This window comes from Poromitra crassiceps, assembly GCF_964638095.1.
Source record: "Poromitra crassiceps genome assembly, chromosome: 12".
NCBI lineage: Eukaryota > Metazoa > Chordata > Actinopteri > Beryciformes > Melamphaidae > Poromitra > Poromitra crassiceps.
The window spans coordinates 27,937,654-27,954,517 of record NC_139632.1 but is presented as its reverse complement, the minus strand read 5'-3'; the positions used below and the strand labels follow the sequence as shown (position 1 = coordinate 27,954,517).

Below are 16,864 nucleotides of genomic sequence, written 5' to 3'. Positions count from 1 at the left end.
CCTGGATAAGCTGTTGAAGATGGATGGATGGATGGATGGATGGATGGACAGACAGACATTAACATTGCCACATGCCTCGCTGACAGTATCACTTGAATATCATTGAGACTACATCTAGCAATCAGATAAATCAGCTAGAGAGTCATACAACAATCAGTGGAGTGGCTTGAACACAGTGAGGAGACAATACCAACTATTCAAAACAAATTATGTAATGTAGTCATGTAAAATTCAAGACTCAAGATTAACTTTAATAGCCATAGTAAGTAATCAGATTACAAATGGTACAAATTGTAGAATGCTTTGAGAAGGCTCAAAAAAGAGTTAAGGGAGAAAAAATGTTTCAGTGTATGCTGTATGCTCTTTATAAAATCAGAACATGCAACTATGATGCAAATGCTTTTGAACAACATATGAACACAAACTACAGAAACTCATAAAGTCATTTTCAACATCTGTGTGTGTAATTTGGAACAACACACATTTGTCTTACTGTTCACTGTCTCTGTGTCACACTGTGCTAATACTGTATGTGCTGCTTAAAACCATCAATGTGTGTTTTGCCTCCCAACAGATGTGAGGAAATAAATGACCCAATCCTTTTGTGATACAGTGATTTGTCAGAATCTGTATCCTCTGAATCAAAGGACCAGAGGGCTAAATTTGACGTTGTTTATGATAGCATGTTGTTGCTGTAGTTCTCATCAGAGGGTCTTTGTTGTGCTAGCTAGCATGGTGTTGCTGTAGTTATCATCAGAGGGTCTTTGCGTCCGAGTCTGAGCTCTCCTGTCTGCTTGCCCTTGTTGCAGCTGGTGGGCGAGCAACAAGAAAGCCGGCCGCTTCTAAGCCCCTCCATCGACGACTTCCTCTGCGAGACCAAGTGCGATGGGCTTTCTCGCCCGGTGACGTCCAACACAGCTGGTACAGTACAGTGCTTTCTGCCTGCCTTCCATTAAGCCACTTACTCTGCAACATGCAATTTGACAGACATTATGGAGGGTTGATAAAAGGGAAAGGTGCTGCAGCAGGAACATGTTTGAAGACATTGCCTTGATATTTTTATAGCATTTCAATTTACATAATACAAAAAAAAGATTATTATTATTTTTTGTCTCTTTCCTTTTCAAAAATCTCTCTGAATCACACAAGCATGTATTTCAGCAGAGAGTCACAGAGCATTTATAGCCTGGAGCCGCCCTGCGCTGGCCTTCATTAGCTGTGTGTCAAATGCATAATACAGATTACAAACGCACACTAACACTGTAGCATGTAAACTCAAAACTGTCAACATGTAAGGGACTTGAATGACACCTACCACATGTTAAGAACATGTGTTTATTAACTATAGCAATATTACCTCAGAGGGTGTTTTGCTTCTGTTACACAGTAAGGAACATCCCGAAGGCTGTTACGGCTTATCACAGTTACCAATAATACGTGAGCTGTCTGATGTTTTGTTCAACACATGAAAATTCACACAGGAGAGAAACCTTTCAGCTGCTCATTTTGTAACACGTTGTACACCATAAGAAATAAGGGAATAGCCTAGTAATGCATGGCTGACTGTACTTTATTAGAATTTACAGCATGGCTGGAGCACATTGACAAATCTGACTGATTGGCTGAAACGACAGTGTATAATTAGATTGCGGGCATACTGTAGGGGCCAAGCCAGACTTTTTGACCTAAGCTCCACACAGCAGTTCTTAAGTCGTCAGTTTCAACCTGGTTACACACATCCTCCTGCCAGATGCTCATTTGATTGATGAATAAGTAAATCAAGGCATGTTCAATTTCACTTTATCCGTTTGTATCCTCCTGAAACCATGTGTTTTGTCTAGAGCTTCCATCAGTGTCATGACTCCAAGCAAAAGAAAATATACGAAAATCCCTAAGACATCAAATAGGGTATAAGTTGTTCAGTTACAATAACTTTCTTTTTTTTCAGTGTCCTTGTCAGATCTCACAGACAACATTCGGTTTTTCAAAGGTAATGGCATACTTTTAAGCAATATCACATGAGAGGGAGTGCTGTTATGTACTATATATCAGCACGGCTGTGATTCGGTCACAGGCCGAGTGTCGACACAGCTGTGCTGATATCAATTAACAACAGCACGACCTCCAGTGTGATAGTGCTTTTATACAACAGTTGTAAACGCTATTAATAAAGTAATAATAGTATTTTTTAAGTAATATGAGACAACAGATGACTTGTGTCTGATATTTGTCTCCAACAAAAAATAGTTCCCTCAGGATTGCCCTACCAAGTGTTGCCAAGCAACAGGTACACTTGCTGCCTGCAGTTTTCCGATTGCAAGCTAGCAAAGCTAACATTAGCTACTTTGAGGTTAGCACAGACGATTTCACCTTACCGTTTAGAATTAAGGTCAAATACTATCAATGGGTCAATTGTATCCATATCGCTGTCCCTATAGGTGTGAACGCTGTGTGAACGCAGCCTAATCAAACTTACATTAGGACATCTGTGAAGCGTCCCGTGTTGTTATACTGAATATCAGCACTCATGGAATGCCTCTTGTCCAATCAAATCGCTCCAACGGAACTAACTGTTGTATAAGATACAATCCGCCATGCATTTAAAGTATAACTGCCTTTTCCCTTTCCCTAACGAGTTACAACAGCTTGATGGAAATTAATGACACTGTGTAGCATTGCTGATTGACCTCCAACAATTAGAGTGGTACTGTATTTAAAATCTGTGTTACTAAGCAATCAAGATGTGCCCTGCCATTTATATGTTTGGGTTTAAGGCATCATCAAAGGAGATGGTGCTACCAGGGCGCAGGGAGGAGGATGCCAGGAAATCATTCAAATGTGCTGCTGACTTTAACAGGCGCCAAGTGCTATCAGTGTGTCCACATGGCGAGGGCCATCACCGAGCTGGACCTTTTGAATGATGATTTGCAGAGCCAGATTGCACAGCCGGCCCCTCTGTGTTATTCAATGTGTCCTTTCCAAACTGGCGACAGGTGCTGCGTCAGCCGGACAAGCTATCAGGGGATGGTGTGGGGGAACTCTCAGCTCTGTCTCTCACACTGCCTGTTCCAGCTCTTAATGCCAATGAGCAGATACACTTTATTAGGAACACCTTACTACTGGGTAGGTATCAGCTTTCAGCTCAATGTCAACCGGCTACCAAAGTGACTAGAGTCTATCAGTCTGACGACTAATAATAATTAGTAATAATAATAATAAGGCTCTGGGACAGACGGCTGATATTTCAGAGTTTTCTGGTGTAGACCGGACGTGCGGGCCAAGCCTTCCGCTTCCGTTGACTACAGTCCGACGACGTCTCATTTGCAGTTATCTGTTTATAGAGATGAACCAAAATGTCGTCTGGATCAACTCCGACTCAGTTCTCGCATCAATCGGACTGTAAACAATGACTGACACTGGAAACTCTGTCCCAGAGTCTTTATAGTCATCAGACTGATAGTCTCTGTATGCTCTATGCTCTATGCTCACCACAGTTGTACAGAGGTTGAGTTACTGAAGCCCTTCTGTCAGCTCCAACCAGTTTGCCCATTCTCCTCTGACCTCTGACCTCTCTCATCAACAAGGGGTTTCCATTCACAGAACTCCCACTCGCTCACTGGATGCTTTTTCCCTCTCTCGTGCATTTCTCTCTCTCTCACCATTCTGTGTCAACTCTAGAGACTGTTGTGCGTGAAAATCCGAGGAGATCGGCAGTTTGAGAAATACTCCAAGCAGCCTGTCTGGCACCAACACAACCATGCTGCGGTCAAAGTCACTGACATCACATTTGTCATCAAACTAAACAAGTATTGACAAAGACACTAAACTACACAGGAAAGGATGCTGCACAGGACAGGACAGAGCATAATCTAACATCTCTACAGTTCAGTCTTTGTCGTCGTAAAGATGCATGTCATTTAAAAGCAATCCTCAACAGATGTGGGGGGAGGGCATAAAAGTCCCCTGATAGTGAGGTCAAAGATGGTTTCTTTGTCCTCACTATCAGTCCTTGGAGTCATGAAACTCAAATGTTCCATCCAAATAAAAAACTGGAAATATAATGTTTTCTTCCAACAGCAGCGAAATGCTTTTAACATAATCAGAGGGTTGCCTTTGTTGAGAAGAAGCATCACAGAGACGACTAGGCAATTTGATCACAACAGATCACCTGTCTAAACCCTTTGATTTGTAGGACATTTTGTTGTTTGTTCAGCCCATGTCTGCTATCGTAATCTAATGCCAGATAGAGTAGCAACAACATCCTGAGAACATGCGAGGACAGCTTGGTTGGTTGTTGCCTCCAGGCTGTTTCCACACGGCAGCACCTGCTCTGTGATCTGTCCATACCTTCCCCGCACCTGCCTGCTCATCGCTCCACCTGCTCTCAACTCACTTCTCCCTCTTGGCGCCCCAATGGTGAAATGTCCTTCCCACTCTAGTCAGGATATCAGTCACTTCCCATTTTCCATGGTAGGCTGAAAACGTATCTGTTCATCGCCTCCCTACCAAATGCTCTCTCTTCTTAGCTGTTATTCTTCTCTTAGCTGTTATTAACTTCTCAGCACTTTGCTCCTAGGCCTACATGATGGGTCCATAGTCGCACAGGAATACTTAAGCACACGATGGCCCTGACCTTGTGCAGTTAGTGTGAGCAAATCCTTAAAATTTAAATGTACTGTAGTCTTCCCAGAAAATAGCAGACAATTCCACCTTTGAACTAGAGGGCAACCTTTCTACAAAGTTCTGTGTATCCTTCTGTCTCACAATTCAAGACTCAAAATAAGTAATTGCCATAACTGCCCAACCCTAACCTCTGGAATTGTGAGATAGAAGGAAGCTTCTGAGCAATTCCAAAGTTCCAAATTTGAATTCCTCATAAAAAAAATATATAATTTGACACCAAGATCATCCGTATGGGATCAGTATACACAACTTTATTGCAGTTACAATTTCCATAGGCTGCCAGTCTGTGGCCGCAAAAAATTGTCAATATTTCTTTTCTAAATTGATGATGGCCTCATATCAAACTATTTTTGCAATGCCTTTGGCTATAAGTGTACCAAATAACCAAATTATATGCTTTTATCACAAAATGCACAATTGTTATGGAACTTTTAGCTAAGTTGAGTTAGCTAAGCTGGCCTATGACCTGCTTTTCTAAAAAGTTTTGTGCAAATCCGTTCATAACTTTTTGAGATATCCTGCAGACAAACAGACAGACAAAAAGGGGCGGAAACATACAGTACATTACCTCCCGACCAGCACCGTTGGGCCGACCAACTCTGTTGGCGGAGGGACATGTAATTAGCCTGCTTTCAGACTCCTGATTCACGTCCCACCCACTTTTCAGGTTCGGTTCAGTGATTCAGAGAGACTGGTGTTGCTCTATAAGCAGCTTGTTCAGAGAACAATCGACCCAATCAGCAGGCGTCTTTGTGGGTGGAACAAAAGTTTGAAGCGTTCATGCAAGTGGTTTTTCATTGCCATTTCATCAGAATAGATTTGTTGAAATGCCCCCCCTTAACCAATCATTGTCTTTGCGTTATATTTTTGTCAAAATCAACCGACATTCTTGCTAAAGTTGTTAAATCTGCTGGCTAGCCAAGGATGTAGCGGCTAACTGGCTGCAGCATCAATGAGTGTGTTTACATGCAAACAATAAACGGATAACTGAGAATAATCAGGTAAGTGGCAATAATCTGATTTCCACGTTTACATGCACTTAGTAAATAGCGGGAACTCCCCTCAAGGTGCATGAGTGGACATAGACTGCAATGAATAAACCTGATGATTCAACAGAAACCTAGGTGTGTTTATCGGTTTTCTCATAAACTGATAACGGCCTTTATCCGATAAAGGATGCTGTTTACGTGACACTTGAATAATCAGGTAACTCTAGAAATCCGCTAATAAACAGTTTATTAATGTGCATGTAAACGCACTCAGTGTGACTGACACGTCGGTCACTAGTGATTGGTCACTAGTGATTGGTCCGGGGGAAATCAACCCCCCACAGAGAGAACGGCGAACTAGGAGGCAATCAGGCTGAATAATGGAGTTGTAACGAAAAGGCCATTCAGTCTGAATATCAGGTTAGTTTCGAATCCAATCAAAACACAATTACGGTCCTCTGGGGGTGTCTTGGTGACTCACTAGGGTAAAGTAGCCTACATAGCATGTACTCACAATACAAGGAGTGAGACTTCTGAGGGGTTTAGGCTATGACGTTTTGTGGCATGTCGTCCCCTCTCTCACTTCCCCATATTTCCCGTCACTCTCCATTGTTCACTCGCTAATAAAGCACAATATGGAAGCCTACAAACTCTTCTTCAGCTCAGTGAACATGGTCATTTACTCACTAACAACCCGAGGGCCATGACAGGGCCACTCATTATCCGCTGCATACAAACAGCCTCTAAACATCAAACATGCCATTGATGAAGGAATCTAGAAGACTGATGTTTTTGTCTCTTCAATTGTCTTCCCCATCTCATCATTTCAAGCAGACTCGAGGTTGCCAAAACATTTTTAACATGGTCCCCTTTTCTTCAGGAGCATGTCTTTCTTCTGATGCTAATATTTCAGGCAACCTTCCCCATCACCCACAAGTGTGTCTCTTTGATTTGTAATTGCACTTATCCTCTGAAGAGCACACGACATGGAGGACAAGCGTACTCTCTGTAATCACCCACAGATTTCATTCAACAAATCCTCTCAGCCGGGTTGTCATAAAACAGCAGCGTGGCATTTATGCATGAGCACAGCACATGCTCAAAAAGGGAAATGTTCAGGCTCCTTGAAATGATGAAGAAAACTTTGTAGGTTCTTTGAAAAATAAATATTTTAATAATGACAAGGACATTCTTTACTGGGATTATGCACCTTATATCTATGTAGCCACATGAATAAAGTCTCCATCATTACAGTAAAGAGTATCCTCTAGTCTAGAACAGCCATTCCCACCCTGTGGGCCGGGGTCCACTGGTGGGCCATGAAGGTATTGCAAGTCGGCCACCAAATCATTTTCAAAACATTGCAATATACGTGGGGGGGGGGGGGGTTAAATTATTATTTTATGTATGAGAATGCATTTCTCCATTGTTGAATGATACCGTTGTTTAATTTGTAGCCTAATTAATTATTCATAAATTCACCTATTGTAGACAGCCCCTCACTTTTAGTTTTTGATTTCTGTGTGGGGCTGATGGACAGCTGATTTTATCGTTGAAATTAAAAGTGCTCTGAGAACGTATTATTTGGCCTCCGTACTGTTTACGGTCGGATGTGGGCCGCAAATATTTTTGAGATTTTCAAGTGGGCCACGAGTTGGAAAAGGTTGGGGAAACGCTGCTCTAGAGTATTGTGGCTTTTAGGCACAGTGACCTTCTTTAGTAGCCATGTGTAGCAAGAACGATAATGAACTAGCTCCCTGATTATCACAACTGTTACAGTAGTGTAACCAATTCCATGCCAATAGCTAACATTTCTTGATGTACATAATACCTACAGTATGTGTTTTCTGTATTGATCCTATGTTTACTGTAATACTGAGAATGTTGAAATGTATGATGTAGGGATTCAGGGGATATAATGCTTTCCACCATGGGGTCAGAAATTAACGAGGGCTCAGGGCAATAATACCCTTGAAACTTCATAAAAGCCATCTGAAATTCATGCTCAGAGGACAAAACTATGTCCCCAATAATTAAGAGGACACTTTTATTTACACGTCTTTTTCTTCTTCTTTTGTTTTAGTTGTCTTGCGTGTGTGTATGTTTACTGTCCCCCGTGGGCCGCTGTGCGTGATTCATGACTGGGAACCTCTTTCCAGTGCCTTCTGGGGACAGAAGATGGAGCATTTCTTTTATCAGAAATAAATCAAGGACGCCGCCTGAAGCAGTAGAAAATGCCGACTCCACACAAACCACTGTGTCAACCAAAATAAAGCCACTAAAAAAACACCTCGACAATCGATTGGTGGAAGATGAACTGGTTGGGGGCAGAAACAGGAAAGAGGCACCATGGGTGGGAACAAAGCATGGGATGTGTGGGATATGATGACTCAAAACAAAACAAGTCATTGTGGGAGCCTACAGATTCACTGTTTATTTGCCAATATGCAATGAAAATGCATTAGGGGCCGTGTCGACAGAGGAAGCGTTTAATTGAGCTGCCAGCGCCTTTCTGCGATTCATTCTCGGTGGTAAGACGCACTAAGAACACTGCTCTTCCCAGCACCTGCCGTTTAAGCGCATTTGATGGCTAGTGTTTTTGGACGGAGCGCTCTGGGAGCTCAACTTTTGGAGAGGCGCGCTGCTTATCAATGTCACTTTTTTCGACAGCAACAAATAAGCGCTGTGTCTGTGCGCATTAGAAGCACTCTGACCTGAAGAAAACGCTTCCTGTCGACACAGCCCCTTAGGCTATTTCATAGTTCAATAGAATTGTCAAAATGTCTCTAAAATCAGATCAAGGGGGCAAAAATGCACTCTGGAAAAAAAAGGTTAATTTCTTACCCTGCTATCCACTAAAGCAGGGGTGTCCACACTTTTTTGAATGGGGCCAGATTAGATCATGTGAAAATACTGAGGGGCCAGCTGCTTCTCGCATCATGTGGGTTATTTAAAAAATCACATACAATACAATTGCACTCTAAGGATTTTGTTTACCATCTGAAAACAGTGCCACCTGCATTGTTCCTACTTGGTGCTTGTTTACAAACTGTATGATAGTGCTCTCATCGTTAGGTGAATGGGAAAAATGCAAAGTGACTTGCTTGATTTAAAGGTGCTGTCCACGATTTGCCCATTTCGACTGGATTCTTAGGTTTCGTTTTTCAAACATCAGTGAGCAGTCCCCCTCCCATTTGTGGATGCGCACAGAGGACCGCCTCTTTGTGGAGTTCTGCCTTCTGATTGGATAAAGTGGGTGGGTGACCCATAAACTTGCTCTGCTGTTATTACAGTAGTCTGAAGCCGTTTCCACTGCTTAAACCTATGCGCAATGGCGGGAACTGGAACCCGTTTACCGGATACATGTGCGTGAAATAAATCTTCCGTGCAGCAAACAAGTTAGCAAGCTAGAGCCTGATAACACGAGGTGACTAATGTTAAAAAAGTTACATAGTACATAAAATAAAACGTTGATGCAATATGGCATCGCCGCCTGTTCGTGGCGACTAGTTATCACCAGGAAGAGGCTGGTGACGTGAGGTTAGCTCACAGAGAAGGAGAGGCACTGTGGCACTAATGCCCTAGACCAGATAATAGTGATTCCTAACAGAATATAGATTACTGTTTTAGACCCATTTTAACACAAAAACATCACTTACAGTTACTTTTAACCAATACTTTGTGGAGGGCCACATAGTATATTTTGAGAGAGAATCCGTGGGCCGCTTAAAATCGGCTGCAATTGGCCCCCGGGCTGGACTTTGGACATGCCTGCACAGAGCCTTTTAATTCTCATAACAAATTCCCCAACAGAACCACTCTTATCTTAGTTTGAATGAACCCGGACTAGCAGCACAAAATCTTAAACTATTCCACAGGATATAAAACCAAGAAGCAGTTAATTAGGTGGCAGGACGTCAGCATGGACAAAAGATTGAGCCCTTTGACAGGAGGCTCCGTTCTTCTTTGCCGGTCTGCTAACCTGGGATTGAATTGCTTAATTGACCAAACAGGAGCTCCTCAAGGGGCCGCCTTATCCTTATCAGGCTGTGCAGTGGCCATCACGTCTGAAGTATATTTAGATTCTCTGCAAAAAGCAGTACCAAATCTTTTCGATGCCGGGGGCAACACTATGACAGCCTAAGTGCTTTGTACTTAAGTACCTTGACAGCTCAACTCTCTGTGTCAGGAAATGTGTAGATCAAAGATCGCCGCTTCAGGTAGCACATTAAGTGAAACCAGTCATTTTGATCTTATTCAAACAAGGGAAAAGGAAAGATTTCTGAAACACACGCTTGAATAAGTCTCAAAGACGAGTTAGCTATGAATAGCCTTGTCATAAGCAGCAAATTAAAAGCTGCAATATGTTATTTTAGAGGAAATATGACTGAGATAATATTCACAGTTCACCACATTTCTGACAACAATTTGAAGGGAAGAAAGAGCATTATTGAAGCGAAGCTGCAGGAGGGTCGCACCACCACAGCAAAAACATTTCTCGCATGAAATGGCACTCCAGGGATCCAACTTCACTTTCTGAACATTTATTCAGTCATAAAACTTTGCCATAAACTTTAGAAAATAGCATCAAACTACCCATTATGACTATTTTAGAGTGGCATTATTCACATGGGCCTCATTTGACCTATTTTAGTCACTACACCTACCATATTGCTTCAGAACGGCATCGAGCAGCATTGAAAATCGACTAACTAAGCAGGTCTTGACATTTGTAATATCCAAGGTGAGGTCAAAACAATGCAGTTTTTTTATGAATGAAACAGCACTGAAACAATATTGCTGGTGCAATCTGTTACTGGAAGTTGCTGCATTTGGGAGGAGTGAACTGGCTGTTTCCAAAGAAGCCCGAGGCCACCACATCCTACTGTATGCATATATACTACTGTCTGTGTGTGTGTGTGTGTGTGTGTGTGTGTGTGTGTGTGTGTGTGTGTGTGTGTGTGTGTGAGTGTGAGTGTGAGTGGGTGTGTGTGTGTGTGTGTGTGTGTGTGTGTGTGTGTGTGTGTGTGTGTGTGTGTGTGTGTGTGTGTGTGTGTGTGTGTGTGTGGGTGGGTGGGTGTGTGTGTGGGTGTGTGTGTGTGGGTGTGTGTGTGTGTGGGGACGGGGGTGTACACCACACACACACACACACACAAGAGGAGGAAAGCTAAACCGGTCCCGTTTCCCTCATAGTTCTCTCTACATCGCTGGACCTGCTGGACCTCAGTGAACCGGGCGAGAAGAGGAACAGCAATGCCCGGAGGAATACTGTGGGCACCAAGAGCGCTCCCCACAGGAAGAAGACTGACGACGAGCTGATCCAGGTGGAGGTGGAACACCCCAGGCCCAGCTCACGCACCCCCGAGAGGGTGTCACTCCACTCAGGTACGGCCGCTCTCGACTCATGGTACAGCCGCACTGCACATTTGGCATTTTGGAGTCAGATATCAGAGACGTTGTACTCCCAGAGTGCAATGGATGTAGGCTACACAGATTCATCTTGTTGACACTTGGTCCAGAGACCAACTGACACATTACAGATTTGCTTGGTACGTACTGGAATCCATGGCAGAGGATCAAAAAACTTGAGACTCAACTCGGACTCGAGATTTGGGACTCGTGAACAATCTGTATATTTTCTTTTTTGTGCGTTAGCATTAATGAAATGTCTTCTAATAGTAATGTCAACTATTCAATGCTGATATGCTAATAGATAAAGGAGTGAGGATCATACAGTACATGCTTTGAATTCCTTAGTTTTAGTTATGCAGTGTTCTATTATTATTATTATTATTATTATACAGTCAATGGTTCTAAGCAGACCAGATGGCATACAGCAGATGATAGAACGTTCATCCATAAGAGACTTGAGACTTGACTTGGACTTGCAAAAAATGACTTGTGAGCATCTCTGTTCCATGGTACAAGGACAGCAGGACTTCACATACAGTGTAAAGACAAAGTGCAGGACATACAAGTAGATAGTAGACATTAACACCCTACAGGTATCATTCTATATACTATATTAGATATTACATGTATTTACAGACAGCTATACAGAGAAGAAGCCTACAGCAGTGAAATATATGTAGTAGAAGTAGTTACACTGAATAGAGGGAATAGCTTGAGATAAGACCACCATTTCTGTCACTTCTATCATTTCGGTAACATTTTATCTGACCTATGCTGCACCATTAAATATCCTATGTATGATAACGATCACATACAATTGTATATCTTATTATTTCATACAGCACCCTGCCATGCTCTATCTTCCGATTATACTTTATTATGAACCCTACAGATATCAGCTCCTTCCCCCAGTTTCCCAAAAGCCCCCCCCCCCCCGCCACACACACACACACACACCACCTGCCACCATCCCCTGAGGAACTGACCTAACACGTTTAAGATAGACCGAAGAAGGATCAGGTGATTTTCCTGTAATGAAATGGATCATCTTAAAAGACATTAAGAGGAAACGGCCTATTATTTTCCTATTTGCCAGTTGAAAAGGTTAAAGTCTTCAAACGAGAGCTAATTATGCAGAGTGAGTCAAACAGTAGCTACAGTATGATCCGGTTGAATAATTCATGGCACTGAGATTGATTATAACACCGCTGCCATTTACCAGTAAAACGTCATGTTATAAGTGTATTAAAGACCCCCCCCCACCACCCCCCGGTGCCATTTACCAGTAAAACATCATGTTATAAGTGTATTAAAGACCCCCTCCAGTCACTTTTCCTACCCGTATAACCGTTATTGTTCTATGAATATCTGTACTGTATGTTTGTACATGTGTACATCATCTGATTCTGAGCCGAAGAACTTACGAGAACCCAAGGCTAATAGCTTGCTCCACTGCAACATCATGCCACCAGCGCTGTTGACAAAAAAGCACAACAACTTGCTTTCAATACTCTTTGGCTGCGCTACAGCCGAGAACCGCACATCCAGTACCAACACTGACGTAACGTTAGCTTAGCTGCTTTATTATCAACAACCGGCCAACGGATTTCAAAGCTGATGAAAGTGGTGGGTTGCCATTAGCTTTGTGACATTTCTACTCATTGCAAATGACTTCAGTGATCACCAGCCTCCAGACAATATCTCTCTATCAGAAATACACTTTTCCATCAGGCTGTCATGTTGGAGCTGATAGCTTTAGAAACTATAACAGACATGAATTTGAACATGAAATTGATAAAAGGTGAGGCTATTTTTGTCTGTGATATGATTGAACTTCGTTTGTCTCTTTTGCCAGTGTATTGGTTATTGTATTTTATTCAGGAACAAACTGTATCTATAAGTGATTTTCCCGCTGGTTGCTGTTGTCTCCAGTCACCAGTGGTTCTCCGTTGGATAAATGGGAGGAGCTGAACCCAAACCCGGAGAGAAACGGCAACAGGAAGTGGAAGTTGGAGAGACAGCGTTCGTCTAAAAACTCCTCCAATGAATTTCTGTGGTAGGTGTTGGCCTCAGCAGGCATCAGCGGTTTAGTCACATTTTATGTTTCCGTAGAAGCTGCTGGGGTTTGGAGCAAAAATGGCCATGAAAGTTCATAAAGAGCTGCTGAATTTGGGTTTATGGATGCAAAAAATGTCACATCAAAAATCAAGGTTGGAAAATTGAAAATTATGTCGTCAGTCTCACTATTTTCTATCAGCAGAACGGCATGCAATATTTATCTATATTAGATCCATTAGAAGAGATGTTTGTACATGTGTACATCATCTGATTCTGAGCCGAAGAACTTACGAGAACCCAAGGCTAATAGCTTGCTCCACTGCTGAATTTGGGTTTATGGATGCAAAAAATGTCACATCAAAAATCAAGGTTGGAAAATTGAAAATTATGTCGTCAGTCTCACTATTTTCTATCAGCAGAACGGCATGCAATATTTATCTATATTAGATCCATTAGAAGAGATGTTTGTACATGTGTACATCATCTGATTCTGAGCCGAAGAACTTACGAGAACCCAAGGCTAATAGCTTGCTCCACTGCAACATCATGCCACCAGCGCTGTTGACAAAAAAGCACAACAACTTGCTTTCAATACTCTTTGGCTGCGCTACAGCCGAGAACCGCACATCCAGTACCAACACTGACGTAACGTTAGCTTAGCTGCTTTATTATCAACAACCGGCCAACGGATTTCAAAGCTGATGAAAGTGGTGGGTTGCCATTAGCTTTGTGACATTTCTACTCATTGCAAATGACTTCAGTGATCACCAGCCTCCAGACAATATCTCTCTATCAGAAATACACTTTTCCATCAGGAAAATTGAAAATTATGTCGTCAGTCTCACTATTTTCTATCAGCAGAACGGCATGCAATATTTATCTATATTAGATCCATTAGAAGAGAGGGGTTCCGACAGAATTACACAATAAATACCCCAGAAGTTCCCCCAGAGGTTAGCTTTCATGGGGAAGTAAAGTCTCCTACAGACAGGCCATTTATTTCTTATCCAACACTTCATTGTTCCATGTAATATTGAGGTGCCACAGCCTCAGCCGAGCTCAGGCCTTTTTTTGTTTTTGTTTCCCTGTTTGATGGATAGTGAAAAGGTTACTTAATGACACCACTCAAAACATCTTACCCTTTCTCTTTCTCTTTCTCTTTCTATTTCTCTTCGGGAAGGTATTTCTAACGAGTAAAATGGCTGTAACCTTCTTTAATATCACTGCAAAGGTAGCTAAAGTGGAGGTGGCTGCTTGAGGCTTTAGAGAGCAGCTGAGATCTCTTCTACTGGGAAATGCAGAAGTCTTCTGTTCATGTCAATTGAGTACCGTACAATAAGTCTTCATCATGTATCCCACCTTTCTCTCTGCCAGGTATATAGACTGCAAGTAAACAAATACAAAAAGACATGTACATCCAAAAGCCAACTAGGATGCGTGCTGGTACCTTGCAAATTTGAATAAAAAAGATCCGCACACCAAGGTAGCTCCCATTGGATGTTATTTTTATTGCGTGACGTTTTCGAGCCAAAGTTCTTCCACATGACATAATACGCCAGGTGTAGATTGTCAACAATCAGGTATTGAAAAATCATTTTACATATGATTTTGTAAAATGTATTTAACAAGCATAATATGAGGCACAAAAATATCTATACACATATGTACAACAAGGTACAAGAATAATAATAAATATACTACATTTACCCAAAAATGTTCGTACTCCAGAATGGCATTTTTGGCAAGGCCGCATGGATAATTTCCAGAAGGGATCAAGCTAAGAAAATGTGAGGGTGCGGAGGAGGAAAGTCTGCCCTCACCAGCATGTTGTGCAGATTGGGGGGGTTGGTTAAAGACCACTCAAGGGGGTCTCGGAAAATGGTTCTTAAGTACCGGGTCTGTGTCCCAACACTTCATTGTTCTATGTAATATTTTACCTTTCTAATACCCTTTTTTTTTTTTTACATCAAAAGTACCACTTATAAAAGTTTTTTTGTTACCCAGGAAAGCAGCTGGGGGTGATTGGCTTTTAAACTTTTACATCGTATCTCAACCCATTCAGTTGCTCAATGGCAGTGGGCTCTCTTCCCCCTCCCTTCTCCCTGAGTAGTTTGCTCACATGGCTGCCCAGCGTCAGGCCAGCCAAAGCAAAATGGAAACTTCCGGTTAAAACTTTCAAAATAATGTCATTTAAACAAAAGTAAATAGCCAATTGATGCGCGTTGGAGGAGAAAAAAGTATTTCAACAAACAAAGCAGTAAAGTATCAAAATACTCATTGTGATGTTAAGATTACATTATGGAGGGAAACTGTGGCTGTAAACTCAAAATTAATATTAATCTTAATAACATTACAATAAGGGTTTTATTTTGAAAGCCCTAAAGTACTTTACATTCTGGCCGACTTGACGCCTGTGCAGTCGCTCTACCATCGCGCCAAAAAAAGGGCAGCAAATACATTAAATCAAGAGGAGGAGAAGAAGAAGATGGTGTGGAAAATAATGCTTAACACCCCCAACATTTATATCGTGTCGCTTCAAGCGTTGGTCTATCAGCTAAATGGAACGGCTTGGTAACGTTTAGACCGAAGAAAAAGCCAGTAGTTTGTGGATATTAGTGGCTTCTTTGGCCAATCTAAAAGGGGCTTTAGTGCCACAGCCTCAGCTACTCATGAGTTCTTTTTTCTTTCTTCCCTGGTTCTTTGATGGATCGTGAAAAGGTTACTTAAATGACACCCCTCAAAATCTTGCCCTTTATCTTTCTCTCGGAAAATGGCTGTAACCTTCTTTAATACCACTGGAGCTAAAGTGGAGGTGGAGGTTTAAAAGGGGTGAAATCATTTCTGCTTGTGGCTTACCAGCAGCTTTAGAGTGCAGCGGAGATCTCTTCTACTGGGAAACGCATCAGAAGTCTTCTGTTCAAATCAAATTGAGTACAATATGTCTGAATCATTTATCCCACCTTTCCCTCTGCCAGGTCTATCGACTGCAAAACCCAATCAGAGCCATCAAACAAGAACGCCTTGGAAGGAAATACCAAAGCTGAGCCCGAGTTTGCACTAGCATCTCAAGTAAGTGCTCATGTGTTCAGAGCCGTGATCATCATTATTGTATGTACACTGTCTGCACTTGAGATCAATATCCCTTTGAAGTGAGAAAGCGTCACACACCTCTCAAGCCTATTGTTTGGACTCATGGTTAAGCTTTCGTTATGACATTTTTAGATGAATCCAACTTGTCGGTTGGAGCGTTTGCATGTGGATGCGTTGCCAACTTACCAACATTAGATATTGCAGGCTGTATCTAATAAGGCACCCTGTTGTGTTGACCATGTTAACCCGTCATGTTGTGCTAACAGCCCAAACTCTTCCATTGCAGCTCAACAGGCAGTATATTAGTGGAAGACATGTAAGCCTCCCTCTGCATCCTTTCATTCCATGTTGAAAGACCGGCACATTTGCACTGCGAAAAGAGCATCACCACATCATCAAATTTGACTTCAAAGATTTCCAAAATATTGTTCAACAGGGGAATTTGTGTTGAAGCCTAAATATGAAATCTGGATATTACAGACTGGCCTGGAAATTGCTCCTTTGTGGTGCTACGAGGTTCAAATGTCAAGCGCTTTCCTCCTGAGTTGACGTCTCTGTGTAGGTCTGCCTGAGGGATCGTGTTTCATGCAGACGCCATTATTAGATTAATAGCTCATGAATGATTGAGCAGC

General features: G+C 42.1%; 1 protein-coding gene across 1 annotated transcript in view; it reads left to right on the top strand.

Annotated features, from left to right (window-relative positions):
• pex5la (peroxisomal biogenesis factor 5-like a) overlaps positions 1-16,864 on the top strand; it is a gene marked incomplete at both ends in the record, with an annotated part of 143,314 nt that overhangs the window by 84,566 nt on the left and 41,884 nt on the right. Inside the window, 5 exons of the mRNA XM_083647429.1 lie at positions 810-921; positions 10,866-11,057; positions 13,017-13,140; positions 16,118-16,211; positions 16,519-16,548. Of these exons, the coding sequence (XP_083503555.1) occupies positions 810-921; positions 10,866-11,057; positions 13,017-13,140; positions 16,118-16,211; positions 16,519-16,548 (552 nt within the window). The remainder of the gene's footprint in view (positions 1-809; positions 922-10,865; positions 11,058-13,016; positions 13,141-16,117; positions 16,212-16,518; positions 16,549-16,864) is intronic.